The sequence below is a fragment of the Callionymus lyra genome, chromosome 6, assembly GCF_982586985.1.
Source record: "Callionymus lyra chromosome 6, fCalLyr1.hap1.1, whole genome shotgun sequence".
NCBI lineage: Eukaryota > Metazoa > Chordata > Actinopteri > Syngnathiformes > Callionymidae > Callionymus > Callionymus lyra.
Genome location: NC_141823.1, coordinates 34,795,322 through 34,818,944, shown reverse-complemented (window position 1 = coordinate 34,818,944; position 23,623 = coordinate 34,795,322). Strand labels below are relative to the sequence as shown.

At 37.7% G+C, this 23,623-nt stretch overlaps 1 protein-coding gene across 1 annotated transcript in view; it reads left to right on the top strand.

Moving 5' to 3' along the window:
- elp4 (elongator acetyltransferase complex subunit 4) overlaps nucleotides 1-23,623 on the top strand; it is a 58,904-nt gene that overhangs the window by 17,647 nt on the left and 17,634 nt on the right. The window contains exons 8-9 of the mRNA XM_087793998.1: nucleotides 2,888-2,996; nucleotides 6,269-6,375. Of these exons, the coding sequence (XP_087650124.1) occupies nucleotides 2,888-2,996; nucleotides 6,269-6,375 (216 nt within the window). The remainder of the gene's footprint in view (nucleotides 1-2,887; nucleotides 2,997-6,268; nucleotides 6,376-23,623) is intronic.

Here is a 23,623-nt window from a genome sequence, read left to right as displayed (position 1 = left end):
TTTAAAAATCTTGTTCTCGAAGTTTTCTTTCACTATAAAGGCCACCGTCTAATAAAAACATTTTAAACATCCGTGTCATCAAATGGTGACCTGGCTCTTCGTCTGTTTGATTACAGTGCTTCGGCCTTGGCCTGGTCAAAAAGGTAGAATGGCTAACAAGCAGATGTCAGCTGTACTAGAAGCAGTCCCCCTGTCACTCTCTGGCTGGACTTCCAAACCCTTAATCTGTCTCCTCCTTCTTCTCCACCCTGGGGAGAAGAGTGAATGAACATGGGGGGAGGAAAAGTGAGGGATTTTTGGATCGAGTCAGGTGTTTGGTGTCTTCGCCAACAGTGAAGGCAATTGAAGGCAGTTACATGAAGAGATTGAATTATGTTGCAATTATTTTAACATTGAAATTCTAATAAGACATGATTCTCTTCAGTGCTCTTTGGAAATGGTGACATTTGAAGTCCAGATTTAATGACAATCATGTTTTCCTTTTTAACAAATTAATGAGTGGTTATGATTCTCCATTGTTGTCCATGTTAATTTAATAATTAGCTCCGTTGACAAAATGCGGTCGTTGGAAGATCGTCTAGACTGGGAACAGTGGGCCCGCTGGCCGGGTCCATGCTGGACCAGAAATCTATTATTGAGCAGGTTGGGACGCTGAGCAAGTCGCTGAAAGCCTCCTCACAGCAGCAAAGAGCCACAGTCCATCTGAAACATTAATTAGGCTTGTCCTGGCCTCATCCTACACTATTATACTACCTCCTGCTGCCACACCCATCCCAACAAGTAAACATGGGGATAGCACATACATACTGTTTATGGAGTGTTTAAAATATGAACACATATTTAAGATATTACATCAATAAATATTTTATTTTCAATAAGTATTATAATACACTGATTGATGGGTTGCAATCCAAGGGAAAAAACACAGATTTAAAATAAATTCTTCTATACACATACATTTATTATATTATGTTGATTTAAACTATTTTCAAACATGCATTCATTTATTTTTACCTTTCTGCTCTTCCTGGTGTAAGGCGAAACATTCTTCTCTTGAGTATTTCTTTCCCTCTTACCCACATTTGCAACATATGTTACTCAAAATAATATATAACACATTTTTTTCATTGTGTTCATTATTTCACAAATTTAAAAAAGAAAAATCGAAGTAAATATGTTTATATTTTGTCTTGATACATACTCGATCATGATAGATTGATCCAACTGTTTCATCAACTCTACACAACAACACTTTTGACGTTGTTTGAACTATGTTAAATTTTGAATTTAGACAAGTTGCTATGTGTTGGTTACATTTTTTTCAAACACAAACATCATACAAATAAAAAATAACATGCCTATTCTCAAACTATCTTTCAAATTTCAGGTCATACACACAAACTGTAAACCCCTCGCCTCCATATTTGTGTGCCCTCTCCTGCAAATGTGGAACGTGTTTTTGAAATGTCAGATGCACCAACACGGTAGCATGGAGGTTGAAAATATGGTCAGAACCTTTGAATAATTTATCTTAGTTTGGGTCAATGAAGAGCATTACATTTTGATTTTAACTATTAAGATGACTTCCAAGGATGACGCATGTTTAATTATGAAGTAGGAAAAAAAAATTAAAAATCTGTCAAATACTACAAAATAAATAGAAAAAATGGAATCGGAAATGGCTAGTGTCAAGGGGCAGCATTTAAAGCAGCAGAAAACATTTAAATTCATTACATGCACAACATTTAATAACTACAGTATGTTTGATGTTTGCCTTCTCTTTAAAAATGTTTTAAAAAAAACTGCTGTGTTATTTAGAACTTGCATGCCATTTATACAAAAAGGTTTTTTATTCATATAAAAAAACTGGTGGTCATACTTTAAATGAAAATCTAATCACAACCAGAAACGGACAACAATAATTAAGATATCAAGTTTTTAATAAAACTGTTTTATTGGTACATTGTTATCTCCGATTGCTGCAGTCGTCTGATACATGTGACCCGATTAGACTTGTACCAAGCACTCCATGTGTAAACTCTTTAAACTATTTTGTCTTTGCCAAGGACTCTTATTTGTGTCCTAACAGCTTCCTTATTATTGCTGTGGCGTTGAAGCTTGGATTCGGCCTTAGACGAACGTCCTTTGCCGCTGAGCTCCATTAACGTTTTTAATAATTTGTTGAAACCAAATGCTGACACCAGTTTTAATTAGTGCACGTGACTGACCTCAGATACCCTCAAAGTGCAGGGTAGGTTTGACAGGAAGACTGCTCTTTCTTTAAAAGTAGGACAAAAATGAAAAGGAATAAGAAAGAGCCGGAAAAAAAGACATGAAGGCATGAAAACTGCATTAGGTGGTGGCAGCCAACACAGAAAGAAGGATGTGAATGATTCAAGAGGCAAGTGATTAATAATGCACTGCTCCCTCTCTCCCACATTCCCAATGTTGCTCGACCTCCTCCCCCCCCCCCCATTTGTGTTATCCTTCGCCCTTTTGTATATTCCCTCCTTACTTTTAAATTCAACCCTGATTTGTCCTCTTCTTCTGACCAAGCCTTTCCAGTAGGGGGAGCTCTTCTCATCAGGCTGGGTCATTCCCCATTTTGCCATGAGAGTTAACAAAGTGCTTGATGAAGTACCACGACTTCAGTCTGTAACCTGTAATGTTTGCTCTGCTGCTTAATGTGAGCAAATGTCAAATAGCCACGTTTTCACCTGTGTGGCCTGAGCGTTCCCTCGCCTCTGTGCTTCATCTCGCTCACCTAAGCCATGGGCAGGACTGACCTGGCCGTGGGAATGATGACCTAATTTAATTGCAACGCTGATGGCCCGTCAGGAGGCTTTTAATTACCTGCTCATGTTTCTCCCCCTCCTCTATGTTACAGAACAGGTCCATAATGGGCAGAATAACCAGGCTATGTGACTATGCCATCGCCCTGGAATCTTTCAAAGGCTCCGAGAGAGAGACCAACCCTCTCTACAAAGACTACCATGGTAAGAACACACACACATGGACTCTGTAGCGTCAGATACACACACACACACAGGCAGTGCATTTAAGCTGTGACTGTGCTGTGGATGGAGGCAGGGCAGCCCCCTTGCAGGCCAGGCTGTCAGTGCACGTTAGTGTGCTGCTGCTCAATCAGACGTGCTCCTCAGTAGACAGGCCGGGGGGGATTCAGCTGCCACGCTGTACCCCCCCTCCTCGCACCCTCACCCCCTCCATCTCTGCCTCCCCCCTCCAGCAGAGCCTCTCTCCCTCTCGCCTTGCCCGCTCTCCATCCCTGGTCCCATACCCCTGAGGCTCTGGAGCAAAGCAGACCAACACTAGGGAATCGATATTCTCACCATCACTCTCTCTTCCTCTGTGCCTGGATTGCTCTATTCCTCACTCAATGTCTCCATCGCCAGCATGCACAGCTAATAAATGGAGGGCAAGGGGCTGGGAGGGAGGGTGAGGAATGCCAAGGAGGCGAGGAAAAAGTAGTGGAAAAGGGACCGAAGTTTACCCCTCCTTGTCTGATCACTTTTCCACCAAGGTTTCATCATTCTCTACTCGCATCCCCCTTTTCTTTCACTCTATCACTCTCCACACATAAAGGTCAGTTTGAGAGATGTGGTATTTTTAGACATGCCCACTCACTCTTGCGCTTTTCCTCTTGTATCCCCCCTTCTTTCTATCCTCGAGTGAGACAACTCCAGTTGTGACAGATGAAGGGACGAGGCGTAAAAACATTCAATTGTAAATTTTGGTGCCACTTAACAGCATGTTTTATTTAGAAAAAATATAATGATGCCATTCTAAGATAGATAGACACAGGTAACAAAATACAACAGTAAATTGCTGCTGATCTCTCGAATGTGCATTTTAAATCTAATTGTTTCGTTTTTCTTCATGTTAAATTTTTTTCTCACTTAAAGATTTTTGGAATGATTTGGTCTGTGTTGGGAAAGCCATTCATTCTTCAGATTGTTATGATGTGTATTTTTGAGTGCAAACACATCTGGTAAGTGTGAGAGTGTGTGCTTGTGTGTTCGTGTTTGAGGCAGCAGTTCAGGGCTGCTCAAAGCATGCTGGGAAGCCTGTCACTGCAAATCAAGCAAGAGGAAATCAACCAAGTGCACAGAGGAGAGAACCCACCATCCCCCTCTTTCTCTGTCTGTGTCCTGTTCTCCATTTCTCCCCTGATCGCTCATATTGTATCCCACGCTTTTTTGTTTGAACCTGAGTTGTACTGTGAAGGTACAACTTTGGCGTTGTTCGCCCACACACTGTATTTCCAAACTTTAGCATTGGGGCACTGAGGACACTCTCTGGCAGTTACTATCTTGCCTTCATGACATCAACTTAAATTCCAAAAGCTCATGAAAATCTTAACTACTTCTTTAAATAGATACAAATGAGATATTTCAATAGTCTTTACATGTTAATTATGTTTCATCATACTAATATTTTTATTAATTACTTTTTTTGTAATTCTATCCATTAGATTTTAAGGTTCATCTCAATTTTTTTCCACAATATTAAGCTTTGAACTATGAAGTAAAGGTCTTAGTTGTTTTAGTGTTTGGGATAATTCAGACTTCATTATTCTCATATTTAATCAATGATTGTTTTTTCTATATTATGGCACACACATATTTTCCACCAATGCTAACTTCAGTGATAATAAAATGTTTATTTTTCTCTATTGTGATTTCATTGGTTTTTGATCACGTCAATTTCTGTGTATAGTGAAAGTTGTAAACAAATTATGTCTTACCAGTGTGTTCAGTTTTCTAAACGTTCTTGTTAGTGTGTAAATGAAGGTGCAGATGATTGAAAAAAGATGAATTATTTTATTTTGCTTTTTCCTACGTTAAAGGAAAAAAGTCCAAGTATCTGTGATATGTGAAAATCAAAGAACTCACTTGGATACTGTCTTTTTAATAATTATCACTATTAATTGCTGTTTGCTTGTGTCATCAGCAGTTACAAATGAAAATTAGATGGAATCATTTTGAAAACATTTCTGATGTTTCATGTTGTTGGAGACCTACAGTTTAATAAATTATCTCATGCCTTTCGTTTAATAAGTGTTTACTTTGTTCGGCCCTCACAACAATTCCAGATAAAAATAGAGTGGAATTCAGCTGTTTAATTGACCATATGTTGTTAGAGGCTAACATTACCTATTCTACTCTATTCATCATTGTTAGGGTTTCATACAGTCTAAAAGCTGTCATTTCAGTAATATTACTAAAAAAAACTCTTCATCACAAGACAATCTAAGAGATCATTTTCCCCTTTTTGTCCCTTTTAAGCTGCTAAAAAAAGAGATAAGCTCCTCTTGGGCTTCTATTACAACATGATGCAACATAATGCTTTATTTATTTGTAGCACTAGACTAAAAGACGAGTAGACAGACCAAAGTAAAAAGATGGAAAGAAATTATAAAGGTAATTATTGCTGGATGGATGCAGAGAAAATATACTGTAAATGTGTATATTAATATATTTATTTATATTACAGCTTTATAATAAATAGCAGTGCTAAATACACAGTTACAGCATTACAAACAATATTAAAAAATATCATCATCCTTTTTTTGTGCTTTGGTTTCAGTTTTCTGTTTCGGAGAATTTTTCAAGAATTTTAATTTTTGTGCATCTGTTTGATTTGTAATTTGTTGTTTTTATAGGTTTAAATATGTTGTAATTTGTTGTTTTTATAGGTTTAAATATGTTGTAAATGTGAAATCATGAAATGTTTTTTGTTTTCTTATCTGTGACTATGCATGCATCTTTACCGTTTTTGTCACAATAGTCTTCGTCCCTAAGCTGTTGTACGTTTCCCTATTTTATCACCAACCTAGATGTATTTCTTCAGCATGCATCCCCTCCATGAAATGAGTATAGACTGTTTTCATTCTAGTCTACATGCATTGTTTTAAGGAAGTTTCATTAAACCACAAAAGCACTATATATGTATATTTATGAAGTAAATGTAAACTTTGTCAGATAATAAACAGATAATCCATAGAATAGAATATTTGTATTCACTTTTGGAATGAATGTGGCAAATAATAATGTTGGTTGAATACTCAGCCCAGTGTTTTGCATTTGATTAACATATTTAGTATTTTAATGTCTAGAGGACAATTTTCTTTGTGCAGGCACAATATTGACTGATATTTGCATGTTATTGTACACTCTTGCTGGATATATAATAGTTGTTTTGCTCCTTTTCTGTCATGGGCTTCACTCTGTCCTCTTGTGTGTCACAGGTCTGCTCCATGTACGGCAGGTACCTCACCTGAACTGTCTGGTGAGTCAACTTCCTGACCATAAAGACCTGGCCTTTAAGCTCAAGAGGAAGCAGTTTAGCATTGAGGTATGTCGTCAAGGTGACCACAGGCAGGCTGATGCTGTGTTTTTCTGTTTTTATGCTTTTTCCCCATCAAATCCATGTCCACCGGATCAGCTTTTCAGTGATGAAGGTTAACATTGATGAATACATCCCTTTTCCCTAAATACCAAGCTTTCATCCAGCCCTTGGTTTAATAGCTCTTCATTATATACCTTTACATCTTAAAAAGCATCCTGCAACAAGAAGAAAAAAATGACATTGTCATTTTCTAAAATTAAAAAAGTTTCTTGTTTGAGAAATGTACTCGCAAACGCATGTTATGCATTCAGCTGCCTATGTCTATTCAAAGCCGGAACACAAAAAATACTTTTCTGAATAAATAATTTAAAAGTCCCTTTTTTGGTTCATTTGAGGGAGGGTCACTATGTGTTTCTTGTTTGTTCTCCATATTTGACCCTAAAAAGTATTTTAAGAAAATAATCATTTCCCTATGTACTGTATGTACTGTTTTGAGTATTGTTTTGATTGTTAAAGCGCTTTGTGACCCTGGTCTCGAAAAGCGCTATATAAATAAGTATTACTTACTTACTTACTATGAGGGCTTCCCCTTGTTCTAACCTTTTTAAATACTCTTAAATATTTAGCGTTTACATTCATCATTTCATCATTCTTTTTTTTTAAATTATTTCCTATAATCCCTCCTTCTCTCTTTTCATCAGGGACGGAGTCATTTGATTTCCGTCCCATCATCACTCTCACTCTGTCAATCAGTCTGTCACTGAACTACCACTCTAGAGAGAAATTAAAAGAGGCCCTTCTCTTAGTGTAGCCTCTTGATTGGTCCTCATTACATTATCATTACCTTATCACACCCTCTGGTCAGCAGCTCTTTGTGAGGTCTATTGTCACAGACAGGAGGTTAGGGGTAGGAAAGGAAAGAACCCCTTATCCCCCAATCGTTGCTTATACTTTAAAGTCAGCCCTTTATATGTACCATCTTTAAAGCGCTTTCCCATCTCTCCCCCTCCCTCTGGTGACCTAATGAATAAACCACTGTGATGTGGATTTATAAGGTCTGTAAAAGTCAAGGTGGTTATCCTAAATATTCTTTTAATTTGGCTTTTGTAATTAGCCAATAGCATCCTTGCAGTTGGTGTAGGGGCTCTGGTCATCTGTTATATGGTGACCCAATTTTGTGTGGCTTGTTTGAAAGGCCTTATTCAGCAAACTTCAGGAAGATAGGGAAGCACTTGATGGCAGAAGTTGAATGTGGTCCTAATAGTGATTCAGTTTTTATTAATTTGATATTTTATATATATATATATATATATTATATTTTTCTTAATAAGTCAACACCAAAATGTGATTTGTGTACTGAATGGTCACATAAAACTGTTCATGGATGCTAAAACAGATTTCATCCACAATTTAGACTAAAAACACACATTATTTTGTCAAAATTGCTTTATTCTATTTGCTGCTGTGTACATATACATAAGCAAATGTTTGTTTGTTTTTTACCTTTGCCTAGGAGGTTATGTGATTGTCTTGTCTCTTAGCAAAATAACTTAAACACAGATGCGTATTTCAATCAAACTTTCAGGAGAAGTTGACAAAGAACATACAATTACATTTTAATGATGTTCTGTACTTCTAGCTAGGTTTTGTCACTAAGTTACATTTCTTTTAACCAGTTTTGGCCTAGTTCCTTAAAAATAGTAGGTAAAAAAAAGTAACACATTCACAGTAAATTGTAACTTCTTACAGGCCAGTTTAAGGTTGGATGCTGTGATCAATTCAGACAAAAGGTGATAATAATAAATCCTTTGTTATTAAATAAACATTTATAAACATAAGAAAAATTTAAATAAATGAGGTGTGCACTCATCTTCATTTTTTGGCCGATATAGATTTTCTTTCCTGTAGGAACTAAAACACGCACAAATCTAACTGTTTTACTTTTTAAATAACAACAATAAAAAATGAAAATGATTGTATCTCATTAAATTAAATTAAATTAAATTAGAACTCAATGTGTTTAATCAAATAAATAACTTGAAAACCAAAAAATTAAAAAAGTGCAGAAGCCGTAAACGAATCAAACCCACGATGTAAGCTTCACAAACATTTGTATTTCTGCCTTATCACCTGACAGGTGGCTTCTCTTTGTTCGAGCAACTTTTGCAAATGGCAATTTATGGAAAGTCAATGTGTTTTTTTTTCTGTGAGTTCATATTTCATTGAAGTGATGCTGGGTTCAATTATACAGTGTTCCGCATTTAGTCTTAAAATGCCAACTATAGCAATCCTATTGTCATTCAATGCATCATTTCCATGTGAGTAACCATCTATGTATCCAGTGGTCATTTATTTTAAGGAGTAATAACATGGAGTTCTAACTCATCGTGTATGAATATGAATAGCATCTTGTATAAAATATATTTCATGGGATGTAAGTCTCAAACCTACTTCCTTTCGTGTGACTTTTCACTGCTTTGCCAAGTGAGCTCATTGACTTGAATGTTAAGATGTGAAGTAACAAGTAAGGAGCCAGTTTAAATTGCAGTAATGATAGTAATGATAAACGGATAACAATAAGTTTTACTTAATGACCCGTTTCGACTGCTTCTCATGCAGCTCCATTTAGTCTTATAAAGAAACACAGCATAAAATTATTTTACATTTTTTATTACAAATAATTGTGCATTGGCTGCCAGTTTCTTTCAGGATCCATTTTAAAATGCTGGTTCTTATTTTCAGAGCTATTCATGGTCAGGCTCCTCCTTCCATCAGTGATCTGATCCAGCCTTACACCCCAGCTCGGGCTCTAAGGTCTGTGGATCAGAATCTACTGATGGTTCCTCGCAAATTTTTCCAGACGAGAGGAGAGAAATCCTTCCAGGCTGTTGCTCCTAAGCTTTGGTACAATCTCCCTCTGTGTTTGATGTATCTACTGACTCCTTTAAGAAACAACTTAAGACTTTTCTATTTGTGCAGGCTTTTTCATAATCTTCTGGGACTCCTGTGTTTGTCTTATGTCTTTGCCTTTAAGAGTTTAAATTATTTTAGGTATTTTTAAACGTGTATTGTTTTTGATTGTTCAAGCGCTTTGTGATCCTGGTCTAGAAAGGCGCTTTAAAAATAACTATTACTTACTGACTTACTGACTTACTTAAATTGTAGAAGTTCAGTTAAGTTTTGGGTTTACTGACTTGTGAAAGTTTTAATGCTAGATAATTATCTGTCTAGTGGTTAAAAGACAATAGTTTCCTTGCAAAAGCTCTGGTTTTAAGAACACGACTATTTACACAATTATTTAATCCTTTAAGTTGTCCTGTAGCTTTTATGCTGTGTTTTTTAAACAAGCTCCTAGGTTGTAGCATGTCTCAAATGTTCCTCTTCAAGGGAATTTCCCAGATAACAGGGTATCTTATCATCTCTCTGGCATCAATCCTTCAAAAATAATTTAAACTTTGACTGTGACATGATGGGATCTTATGTTGAGAAAGACAAGTAAGCCATGAGCTTTCTCTTTAGCTCTGTGACAACGTTTATACTTTGTTTGACCTGCTGCTCTACCGCATCGGTTGGCAGCTGATTGACACCTAGATATGGTGATTGGATTCTAAGGCCTAGTGTCTGGCATGTGACAGTCCACACCATCCGTGCTAATCACCCCATTTACTCCAGCTGCAGGACTTCTCAGCCTGAGGCCACATTAATGCAGCCCTTTCTCAAATTGTCTGCTCCTCATATCTGTGATGTTCCCATCATGCTATCTGTTTTTATCTCTAACTATACTTTGACTCTTAATTTTGACAGATATGTAATGTGGTTTTGAGTGAAAAATGATTGACATTGCCACATCTCACGTGTTTGGCCTTCCTGCTACATGTCAAAACACCTGCACATTCAATCATATCACTAACTAATTACTTTACTGCGCTTTGACTTACACTGACATCGTTTTTTGTTTCACTCTGATGGGTAAGTTCAATAAAATATGATCGTATTTGCAGTAATCCATTATATTCTAACTAGGTTTTTGTACAATTTATTAAAACCTCACCCCTGGCACGATCATTTGTTTGTAGTCTGTTTGTTCTGTGATAAGGTTACCATGGTAACTGTTGACGTTTGAGAGAGTTCACACTGCGGTTGATGAGCAATTATTATCCTTGATGCCTGAAGCTGGAATTAACCCACGGCCTTGTCTGAGCAGGTAGAGAGGGGTTAGGTGTTTTCACAAGATTAACACATACTCATAGACACATATCCAAAGTTGCTGGCTCCCACACATGGCAATACAGACTTGAATGAAGTAGCACAGCCACATACCTTTTCAGACACGACCGACATCACACAGTCATTTCCCTATACCTTTTCTGTGGTTGACACTGACCTTTACCGCCAGTTTCATAATCGTGATGCTTTTAGAGTGAAGAATGCTTATGGTATGCAGATGCTTTCTCCTTTACCTTTGTTTGACCCTTTAAACTGACAGGCAAATGCTCCCCGTGGGGTATTGGGGTTAGGGTCACGGGGTCAAGTACAGTATAAGTTAGGGATTTGTGTCAAATTAGTCGGGCTATTTAGAGGTGTCTGTTTCACTGACGAGGTCTGTCACATATTCTGTAAATACCTTTGATACTTTGCAGGCAGGCTGAAGCCCTTAACCAGTTCATCATCATTGTGTCTTGTTGCTGTTTCAGATTGTTCTTAAGTAAAAATACAACATCCACTTTATGTAGAAAACCGACCTCTCAGTAAATGTTTTAGGGGGGTGGACTCAATCAGGTCGAAGGAAATGGGGAACCATGTGGGCCCGTTTAATTTCAAGGAAATGGAAACCTAAGTATTACATCATTTTCCGAATTTCATCTCCTTTTGGTTATTGTATGGAGATTGAAGTCAGGTTATATATTTGCGTTAAATAATGATATCCTTAATGACTTTGTAGGTTAACAGTTATTTTCTGCAAAATGGAAACAGAATTAGAAGGATGACACAAGTTGGATGAATAAAACTTGAAGATTTAAATCAAGGGGAGGTGTGTAGATTAGGTTAATGTTTCTTGGCATGTCCTCAAAATGTCTTTATGACTGCGCCTGTGTCTGCCCCCTGTTGAAGCCTGTGGGTGCAGAGGGAAGGGTGTTAATGGACCTATGTGACGAGCAGAGCGAAGGCTTGGAGAGAAGGCGGAGGCCTAAGCAGAGAGAAACGGTTAAGTGATTCTCAGGTCAAGTCTCATTAAAATGAGGGCTTTTCCTCAGAGGCACCATATAATATTATTGAGAGAGGAAAATAAATAAAGGAAAAGAAAGATTTGTGATTCCAAAATTTATAAGACAGAGAGCCTTTCCTTGGGGCTTGTTTTTGTGTTGGGGTTTATTTGTTTGTATTCAATGTCAGGGCGTATTTACTCTTCGTTTGCATCTATAGTAATTGTGCTGTTGAAGATCAGACAAAGGTTTTTTGGGGGAAAGCAGAACTCTGCCATTCAATATTTTCCCTCAATAAAGTCACAATGTCTTGATTTAAAAAAGGAAATAAATTCACTGAATCATATATATATGGATCTCTAACTCAGCCATATTTTCCTACCTCTTGTCTCAGGATTTCAAATCAGATGGGAATGGACCTTTAAAATAATATTACATGTGAATAATTTATGCTTCCTTTCTTGGTGCTCACATTTTGGAATAAGGTGTGCTTATTGGTTGGTACATTTATGAGAAGGAGCTCTCTGTGGAGTCTCTTCACTGGCACGCAATGCCCAAGATGCACAATATACATCAGATTTAAATTAATTATTTAATAAGGGTTTTATCTATTCTGCAAATGTGCAAGTGTTTGAAAAGCCCCATTAGTTTGGAAGAATGCAATGTCTTCTGAGAGATTAAAATGCCATATTTATGATATAGGATATTGTTCACTTGATTGACGGGTCCCTAGAATCCTAGAATCAAGTGACATATATCACACAACACATGCATTTATAAAACCAGGGTGCAGTGCAGGGTGCACCACCATCCTGCACCACCGCTTTCTCCAGCTGACCGGTATAGCTGGACCTAAGATCGTGCTTATCAGGTACTCCTCACTGATCAGCATCCATAGCAGAAATATCGATCCTGAGGTAAAATGCGATTGGCCCAAGAAGTCAATCACAGGCAACTCAAACTGACACTTTGTTGTGTTCACCATCAACCAGTGCTCATCAAGATGCTTGAAAATCTGCCTAAGGTCCAACAGATGCCGTAATGACTGATTGGAAACCACAATGTCTTCAAGGAAGACAAACAAAATGTTCAGATACTGTAACACTGAACCTGTCAACCTCTGAAGGATCTGAGCTGCATCTTACAGACTGAAAGGTATGCATAGGAACTCAAACAGTCCAAAAAGTGTAATCACCACTGTCTTTGGAATGACCTCGGCAACCTGATGAGAATTATGCACCGAATCCACTTTGTAGTAAACCATGCCCAACAAATGAACCGCAAACTTCTCAATGACAGAAATGGGATAGCGCGGTTCTAAATGCCTCTATGGTGTACCCAAGTGGCTGCACTCAATTATTGTCTAGTCCGTCTGACAACAGTAGTCTACCAGAAAAGGTTTGTCCTACAGTGAATACTTCATAAACAGCAGCTCCTCTTGATTGCCAGCGCACCACAGCTGCTTCTAAGCGGCATCTCTGCCATTACCTGGCGATCCAAAAGTGCAGAGGGAAACACACTGACGAACTTTCTCTCAAAAGCCAGATAGTACAATCACAGCCCACCTCGGTATGGTCGGCTGAAAACAACTGATGTCTTCCCCGACTTTGACACCTGTGTATTCACACTCTACACAGAGACTCCTCTTGAAGTCAGCTGGATCCAGTCTGTCCCTCAGCCAAGCTGCAGAAATCAGCAATGTTCGTACTCTGTGAGTTTGAGGAGGTGTGCGCCTCAGCAGTTGATGCATGCGCCTCAGCAGTTGATGCATGTACAGGTGTGGAAACAAGAAACCTCTGTCTTCTGAGCTGAGTAAAAAACCTAAACCTAACCTAAACTTTGAAGTTACAGCAGGTTGTCCTCTCGGGCTGTTGCAACAGACAAGAAGCGGCTTGAGAGAGGTTTACATTCCATGTCTTGGGGGATCTCTCAGAATCATCACAAGACTTCTAGAAACCAGAGTTTCTGCAAGGAAAACATTGTCTTTTAACCAATAGACAGTAAATTATCTAGCATTAAAATGTTCACAATTCAGTAAACCCAAAACTTAACTGAACATCTACAATTTTAGTAAGTCAGTAAGTAATTGTTATTTTTTAAAGCACCTTTCTAGACCAGGATCACAAAGCGCTTGAACAATCAAAACCAATACACGTTTAAAAATACCTAAAATAATTTAAACTCTTAACAATAAACAATAATATCTGGAAAATCTCCTCAATGTGTTTAAACCACGGAGCAGGATCGCTCTGTCAGAACTCTGAAAGCTTCACTGATGTGTTGAAACTAGCCGGCCATGGGATTTGGGGCGCTGTGGGCACCTCCATCGGCTACTTCGGCATGAGTATGAGCATAAGTCGTGATCACCAATTTGGCAGAATGAGAAAAGAGACATGAGTTGGATTTACTGTTTATCAACAGGTCATTGGAACAGACTGACACATGCCACTCATAACAGACGTTTGTCTACATTTTTTAGATCCCACAATCCCATGATCCCACTAGGTGAGTGACCGCAACCCTGAGTACCCACTACGGTATAGTTATGTAATAACAAATACCATTTTTCTCTCTATAATTTGTAAAACAAAATTGACCAAACTTACCCGGTCATTGTAATTTTCACTGTTGTGCAGATAAGAATAATCTTATTTTACTAATATTCGTGTTACAAAATGAAATTATTATTAATTATTATTTCAGTGGAAATATTGCTTCATTATTGCAGCTGAAGGTGAATTAGCAACATATTTATTTTAATATATTTGACACAAGATAAATAAATGCACTTCAAATTACAGTTTCCATTAGAGATTCAATCTAGTGGCATGCACACGTACCAAGCGAAGATCTACCAATAACAACTGGCTGAAATACAGATGATACAGGCTCACGTAGTGCTTCCTGCCTTTAAACGGCAGGTGTTGAGAATTCATGTATGGCCACTGTTTATACTGTCAGGGAAACATGTTCAACAATTAAATTTTAAAATTTAAAATAAATAAATGATACAAAACTGTATTGTGCAATTGTCTTGTGAAAAGAGCAGAAGACAGTGGTCCCTATCCACTGTCCAAACTGCTGGTTTACTCATTAACCTTTTTGCAATTTAAGCAGCAGTTGCTGCTCAAACAGGGTGGGTTGGGTTCACAGTTTGGTCCCGCAACTTTTTTCCTCCGCTTTCTTCTTAAAGCTTAACATTTATTCTGATATGTGGTACTTTTGGCTGGTCTAGTGCTATGAGTTTACCATCGCAAGGAAATATTTCATCTCGGAGTCAGACAGTAATACAACAAAACAATACTAGGCATATTTACTAATCCTGCCACAGCGAGTAAGAATGGGGCATGCCTGAACTGGCTATGGAAGTGAAGCTGTTGCATCAGTGAGCAGTGAACCTTTAACAAGGTCCATGCACCACTCAGCCCCCATCACATAAGACTGGCCACATTCGATTCACTCCTGATTAAAGTAACTGCACTTGTTTTCAGCTTAAATTAAGACGGGATATTCTAACTTGCATTCTACCCTACATCCGTGGGGTGTTGTTGGACTATTGGCTACATTTAAGCATGTCTATTAGCATAATGGTACTGACTAGGGAATCGTAGGCCGCTTGGAGCTTGTAAATTGGGTCTTCTCTAGATGTTTGCCTACAGTCTCTCTTAAATAGTAAAGAAAGGCACTTTTTGTGGACTAGGATCTTACAATTTATGCTCTGATTTGAACCATGAAAGCATTATAAATATTGTTTTGTTTCGACTGATGTAAACAATATGATTGATCTTTTTTTCTACAAGGAATTATGTGTTTTGTTCTAAATATAATTTCTTAAAATATTGTGTTGAAAATGTTTGTGGACTGCTGAATTTTATTTACGTAAAAACATGCTTTGTTGTCCTATTTTACTGTCACTATTTATGTTTTTTTGCTAGTAAATTAATGATTGCAAAGGCAAGTATTAAGTCTCAACTTCTAGATGATCCAGAGTAGGATTGGTAATGTGGTCTGACTTGAGCATTTTGATTTTAACCACACTTGCTGTGCTTGGAGGAAGAGGACAGATCTGCACAACACTAAGAGCACCATCCCAACTTCGTATGGAAGTGGTAATATAATTATTTTGGAATGGTTTTTTAAAGGGAACAGAACAACTACACTTCTTTAAGTGGAGGAGGCCTTGCCAATCTTCAGACTTAAACCCAATAGAATATCTTATGTATATTACGTATATGGAGGGAGCTAAATGTCTGAATTGTCCAGTGACAGCCCGAAAAGTGTATGATGTGGATAAGATCTGCATGGTTGACTGGGCAAAATCCCTGCTGCAGTGTGTGAAAACCTGGTCAAGAACTAAAGAAACTGAAGCTCTATTAATGAAAACACAGGTTTATGTACCGAATATTAAGGTATTTCTTCTGATGTATCAAAACCTTACGTTATACAATAAAAAATTATACAATGTGATTTTCTGGATTTTTGTTTTTAAATTATTATTAACAGTTGAAGTGTACCTAAGAGGGAGAACAAATCGACAACACTTTTTTAACCTCATATTTTAGTGATTATGTATTAATTAAAATTTATTTTAAAGATTTATTAATAAAGGTTCGACCTCGCCAACAAAAATCCACTAAGTAAACTGCCTCAATTGCCAAAAAGTTATCTGGCCGGAGTAGTTCAAAGGTGGAATGTTGATCCAGAGCAGGAGCATCCTACTCAGGAAGGCTCTCAGCTCCATCCTAAAAATAACTTTCCCACACTCATACCATTCGGTGTCCTGCAGGGTCAGGATGTGTATTTGTCACTGCACATTGTTTTTATTTTCACTCATTTAGTTTGTTAAAGTTTAAAGGGATGCCTCTATTGTTCATATGTGAAATGATTACTACAATTTTAAAATAAACAGGATTAGTTAATTTACAAAGATTTTGAACGTGAGATCAGAACCAAAGTCAGATGGATCTGTCTGTAAATCGTGGTAAAAAATGTTCTTAACAACAGTTTGGGTGATTCTTTGTTTGAAAAAAACAAATTGGCTCCCTTGATCCTTTCCTTTTGCTCTTAAAACCTTAGAAAACTAGTGGCATTTGTTTCAGTTAATCATGGGACCTACTTAACCCCTGCCATGGTGTATATGGCTGTATTTAAAAAAGGATCCACACTATCAACAGGGAGTTGTTTAAAATGGTGTTGGGCCATTGAGGGCTATTTTGCTGCTGAGTGAATGTGGCCATGCTCATGAATTTTATGAGGGCAAGTGTCCCTGTCCTTCAGAGTTCACAGGTGGCTATTGAAAGGCACGGACAGATGATGGAGGATAGTTAGGACACGTATAAAGGTCTGAATAGGCTTTAATAACACTCTGTGGTTGAGTCAGAGGGCCAAGCAGAGGACAAGTCTGCACTTCAAAAGGCATGTTAGAGGACAAAGTGAAAGCTTTTATAAAGACATTTGTGACCTGTTAGTTATGTGAAAGTCGTTTGACTATTATTTATGCATCAAAAATGGACAAATTTTTCTGTCGTTCCCTAACCCGTGCAATGGTGGTGTGTGTGTCTGTGTGTGTGTGTGTTGGTGGGGCTGCATGGGTATACACCAGTGTGTGGCTTAACCAAACTCTCCTTTTGTCCAAAACAATGATGATTGATGATGAGTGACAGGGGTGTTAGCAGTGGGATCTGGGGGACTGAATGTGGCTAAGCAGTACATGCTGAAACTCTCACAAAAGGTCAAATCTGAGGCAGGCTTCTTCTGATCAGACACGGAGTAATGTACGAGTCGGTATATTTCCTCTCAAAGCCAGCCCAGATATTAACTAGTTCTCCCAAGCATGCACCATTTGTATTAAACACTGCTTCACTAAACTGACAAGCTGCTTTAGAATTTGAATCAATCGATTATTTACATCTTCAATAGATTGTTTTGGGGAAATGTTTTTTACCAGCTTATAGAGTATAGAGTTTGAGGATTAAGTATGAAAAAAGTTGAAAATATTACCAGTGACTCCCTCTTAGCTGTATACAAGTGACCCACTTGGTTCAAAATAAATGCCTTTTTGGTAAATGTTTGTAACAGGCAAGAACATCGCTATTCTTATCAATTATCACTTAGTTTTGTCTGTATTTTATAGCTACAGGTAGGTAAGAACAATCTTTTTTATTAGATGCCAACATTTTGAATGCAATAAAAACTATGGCTGGAGGTGTGTCAGGTTGTTTGTAATCTGAGCCCATTACTGTATTCTTTTGTAGCTTGTTCACATCAATATATTTCTGGAAACTATAGTTGGTTCACATTCCAAATTGAAGTGAACTTTCTCTATGTGTCCATATTGACAATGTCATGTAAAAGTAAAAGCTTTATTACTGACAGTCACTAACTTTCCTGCCCTCATTGTGAACTTTAACAATGTGTAACTGGGGGATGGTCTATTTTGCAAAAGTTGAATGATCCTAACGGAAATGTTATTCCTCTCTCTGTGGGACGAGTGATGGAGTATGCACAGTCATTGTTGAGTTAAACAAAATCTATACATTTTACTGATAGAGACAGAGTACAGCTGCCCCCCATCCCGACAACCCCCGACACACCCACTCTGCCCCAGTGTTGGCTCGGTATGAGGAGTTGCGTGCAAGTGTTTCCCAAGAGGCAATTGCAGATTGAGGGTTCTGAAGGCCTGGGGATGCTCTAGATGGCAGTTAGCAAGGAACCAATATTTTTGCTTGCTCTCCTTCTTCCCCTCCCCCTTCTTAAACTCAGGCTGTGAGCGTAATGGGGGGTGACAGCTCACCTCTCCCTAGCGTGCCTACAGTCTTCTTCAGCGTTAGACCCCCTTAGAACCTCCTACCACCCCCTCAAGCCCCAGAAGGCCACAAAGGTTACTCCATATGTTAGTCTGGGTATTTTTTTATTTTCTTTTGTCACATCATTTTCTTTCTATTTTATTCTGTTTACATATAAAAGTATAAAACATAAAATGGGAAGATAAACATAAAAGGGAACTACAGCTCATTTGATGAAGTAATAATTACATAAGGGATAAAGTTATACTGAAAATGAATGGAAATTAAATGGATACAAAAACTCTACTCACCACTGTTGAAATGCCATTTTTCGTGATGTAAAAAAACCTCCACATTCTCCACCTATAACCTGTACAATGCAACTGATAAACGAGCTGAAAACTTTTAAAGGGGAAAAATAAAATACTTAACATTACCTGGTTGCATACATATGCTCACCCTTAAGCTAATACGTTGTTGAGGCACCTTTGGCTTTAATTACAGCACCCAGTGTTTTGGGGTAGTAGCCTTTTAGCATTACACTTGATGTGGCACTGTTCTTTGCAAAACCTCACCAAATCTGACAACTTGCGAGGGCATCTCCTGTGCACACCCATCTTCAGATCACCCCGCGTATGTTCAATGGGATTCACGTCTGAATTGCTTCAAATTATAATTAAATGAGTGTTTTGATTTTTAGCACTCGAATTGATTACACTTTGTGGTGTTTGGGCTCTTCTGTGTGTTTTCGTGTGTGTGCCATGCTGTAGGTCTTGGATTGTATAATGAATTGTATGTGAATTGCTGAGAGGCGTTGCGTGTTTATATGAGTGAGGAGTGGAACACAAAAGCATGTGTAGTGGTGAATATTGGAGTAGGTTGAGTGTTTGCAAGGTCACTCTGTGTAGAGACAGAAGTGCTTTCCCCACTCAAACACACTTGCTCTTCCTCTTTCCATCTTTTTTTTTTCTGAAGTCCTGCCTGTGCTTTCCTGAAATCATAGTCACTATTTATGAGAGGCTCTTTCCTTACTGCAGTGCACTTATTCCCATTTCCAAAGTCCCTCCATTTACATTTTTTAACTTTCATTAGAATCCAGAGTTCAAGTCAACTTGCGCAATTTAATTACTGTGAAACTTTCTGAAAAAAGAGTATCATGTTCTATCACTTTATGCATGCTGCTTGGCAAAATGTGCTGTACTTCTTTAGGTACAGTATTTTAAAGATCAACATTTGTTTAACATAGCCCATTACACATTATACAGAATTTTCTCACAATGTAACAATAAGAATAATTAATTGTATATATAAAAACGACCCCTAAAAGTGAGATAAAGTGTACTAAAATAACTAAAAATAAGAACCAGTAGGAAGCAATACAGAACAGTGCAACAAATGTTATTTATAATTACTTTTGGGGGCGTCCAGAATATATTCACTTTAGTTTCCTTTTTGATTCATGAGTAGTGCCATTGTTATCCAGTGTATTATTTTTCCGATTATAAAATTGACAACTCTGTACACATCATTGAGAACATACATTCAAAACAGGCCATGTAGACTTTCTATTCCGTGTCACATTTGGAGGGTCATTATAAAACATAACACAAAAAGTGAAAGATATTAAGATTTTACATATGGCAAGTTTATGATCAAATGATACATTTGCGCTCAATGAAGCACTTTGTTTGCCTGTCATCCAATGACATGATACTTTGTTTCTCATTGTCAGCGTTTTCAAATGTCGTAAAACCATTGAAAGCATTAACAATAACATACCCATTATTAGTATGGAAATGAGAAATACAATGCCGTTGACTTGTCACATGACTGACAGTTTAAGACACTGCTGGTTCACTAATGTGTATTTGAAATATATTTGATGTTTTTTAAACTCTGACATATTATATTCGGGTGGCAGATTCCACCCTGTTTGCCATTAAGACGTATTTCTGCTAATATTTGCTGGATTGTACTGACTTGTATTTTAGGGTGCAGCTCAGTCATAACAGGGAGGGTGTCGTCTGCTGACAAATCACTGTCTGGATGAGAGAGCACAGCGGCATCCCACCTCATTACCGTAGCAGCTCACTAACCAAGGGACCGACACACTACTCTCTGTGATTAAGATGTAAATTTCCTCTAATTGGAATGTAAATTCATACATTTATATGAAGACGTCAGCTGTCAGCTTGCAATATTGTGTCCTTTTTTCTTCTTCTCCCCTGGTCCCCAGGCATCGACAAGGTGCCTGTAATCTGTATCCTGCTCTGGCAGCCCATTCTGGGATTTGCTGTTTGTATGGTGCCAGATGCATTGTCCTTCCTCCAGCCCATCATTGTAATTCTTCCCATTCATGATTCTGTGTTTTGTTGCTGTCTGATTTCCTCTTGGTACCTGTGTTTGTTTCTCCATGCATGGCTGAGCCACCTTGCTTTGGGGACGGGAGGGACTTTGAGACGGACGCAGGGTCATTGGGTGGCCGTATTTTGTGTGTGCATCCATTACTTCTGCTGAATGTTCCTCAATGCAAATAAGTCTGCCTCTTTGAGAGGAAGCACATGTATCAGAAGTAATTAATTTTACCCTTGAATGCCAGCTGTGGTGTTTGTGTGACGTGACCAAAGTGAGCTTTCTCAATAAAAAAGAGGTGTTAATTTAGGGATTTGGCAGATTAAGTTCACATGTTTGCCAAACTCTACTCCTTATAAAATAATTTTCTACCCTAAGTTTCTTGGCTTGTAGTGACATTTTGATGCAACATGCAACATGCCAAAAGACCGCTTACCTACTATAATTTGGGTTCTTTTGAATGTACTTAAAACAAAATATAGATAACATACAGCTGTGTGATTAGGATTGATTGCCAAAAACATATTTAACATGTCATTGTATGTTGTGGCCAAGCACTTCTTTGGAATTCAAACAGGCGCAGAACAATTATTTTTCTTTTGGATGTTTTTTTCATAATCAAGCTTGTTTGGGCGTGTGCATAAACGTCCAACATATTCCCAGTATCCCTGTCACGCATAGGGAGCGTGTGAAATCTTTGTAGGAAACCGCTATAGTTAGTTGTTGGCTCTGTTCCCTCCACAGTTCCTCTACATTCAAATGCCTCTTAAGCATGAAATATTTTGAAATTTTTGTTGAGATTTCGTGAGATTTCATAAGAATGCTTTTTTTTTCTAGTTGATGACTGCTGAGGCCAAATTAACAGGATTGTAAACATCCTACTTCAGAGCTCAGCAACCTTGCCATGTAATGAGGAATGTTCCTCATCAGGTTAAGTCACTCAAAGAACCTAAGCAAAATGTATTTGACAATGAGCTCTTCGAAGTAAACTTATTGAAAAACACTTTCTATAACGGTGTTGTTTGTAATGTATAACAAACACATTCATAAGACATTATGATTAATTAATAGGGCTTTATAGAAGATATGACAATGGTTTATAATAAGTGCACAGATTTTTACATATAGGTTTCAGCTGCAAAAACCTACTCCAGATTCATGAAACAGGCGGAACACTCAGATCTGATCTTAATCACGTGTGCATTTGATGAATCCCAAATTGGAGAGTAACTCATGGTAAAGAGTAACTTATTATCATGAATATGTGCCCTTGAAGAGAGAACGATGACCACATTAAGGGGTGAAGATGATCCTGTCCACATGTCAGACACACCGCAAACACAGGGAGGGAAATGAATTTTTCTGAAGTGGAAAACTAAATATTTAGGGTCAAATGAAGTTCAGAAAAACCTTTTTTTTTCTTTTGTAAGTAGCGAACTTATAAATACACATTTAAAAAAATATATATATATTTTCTTCTGTTAGTTTAGGGAGGTGACAGAGGCCGTTAATCATCCTAACATAACTGTCATATGATATGATATGAGATGATAAATATATAGACGACCCTATAAGATCCCTAACAGACGAACCTCTAGCTCAAGAGGCTTTTGGAAGTTTGACCTGCCGTGATCAGCTTTCTTCTTCCGGGTAATGTTGTGGTTGAGTTTTAGTCTTGCTATCAAACCCAGGACTTCAGTTAATTATCTCCAACAAAGTCTTCACTTTGGTATAAATTATACAATTTGAAATACTTGATTTTATTATTTTATTTTATTTATTTTGATTATATTTATTTTTTAAGTTGCCATTCATTAATCAAGCCATACAATATATCGGATATATATATAATGAATACAAAAATTCTAAATGAATTAAATGCGTTTTATTTATTTGTTTTGTATTTTTCCCCTCTCATTGAGTTAAGAATCTCAGCAATATAATTAATAAGCTGTTCAGCTCTGATGATACTAATATTTCCCATGGAGTTGGGCAAAACATTGACTCATACAAGTGGCTTGTTAACTAATATCAGTCATGCTTTGAGCATGAATGTGTTGTTATTGTGAAACGGCTCAAGATTCTAATGCTCTCTAATGGCTGAGGGGAACATCAGGAATTTTGACTATGCAGCCACAGCATGTCAGCGCTACTCCACCCACCTGTGGTACCAAACTTGTATGGCATGGCCTCCTTCAATTATCCTGCCAACACAGAGGAATCTTAATAAACCAGCTCCCTTCACTTTAATTTCAACCATCAGCTTCTGTTCATCGTACAAAGGCAACAGCCTGGAAAAGTGACATGAGTCTACATGGTTAGGTGATGTGGTCACATATATTTGTTTAAAGTTTGGTCTGTGACTCAAAAGCCCCCCCTCCTTATTAATGTAAATATCACAAAAAAGGTAGTTTTCAACCTTAATGTAATGCATATTTTACACTCTTGAAATCATTATTCAAACCCCTGTCGCATTGTTTACAAGACATCCTCTGTTGCCCCACTGCATCACACACCTACCCAGACTTGACTCAGCCTAGTCTGCATTTAGGAACAAAGTGGGACAGCGAGCGAGACGTATGTCTCCCAGGTACAACGGTTGGTCATGCAGAAAGATCACACATGAAGAGGGAGGTGGGATCAAGAAACTGTTTACTTTCTCTCCTTGCCTAAATGCTGACGCTCCCAAAAAAAAAAGACGGAAACATGGTTTCCTTCATTTGACATTCTACAATAAGCTTCAAACTGAAGATGTTGGTGTGACTCAATCTACCGTTCAGTTGTTTACGTCTCAAAGAGCTGAAACATTTTTGAACAATATGTTCTGTATTCTTTCATTTTGATCTGTATTACTATTGAATACACTTTATTTCTCTATATCGTTCATCACATACATTATGGCATATATTGCTT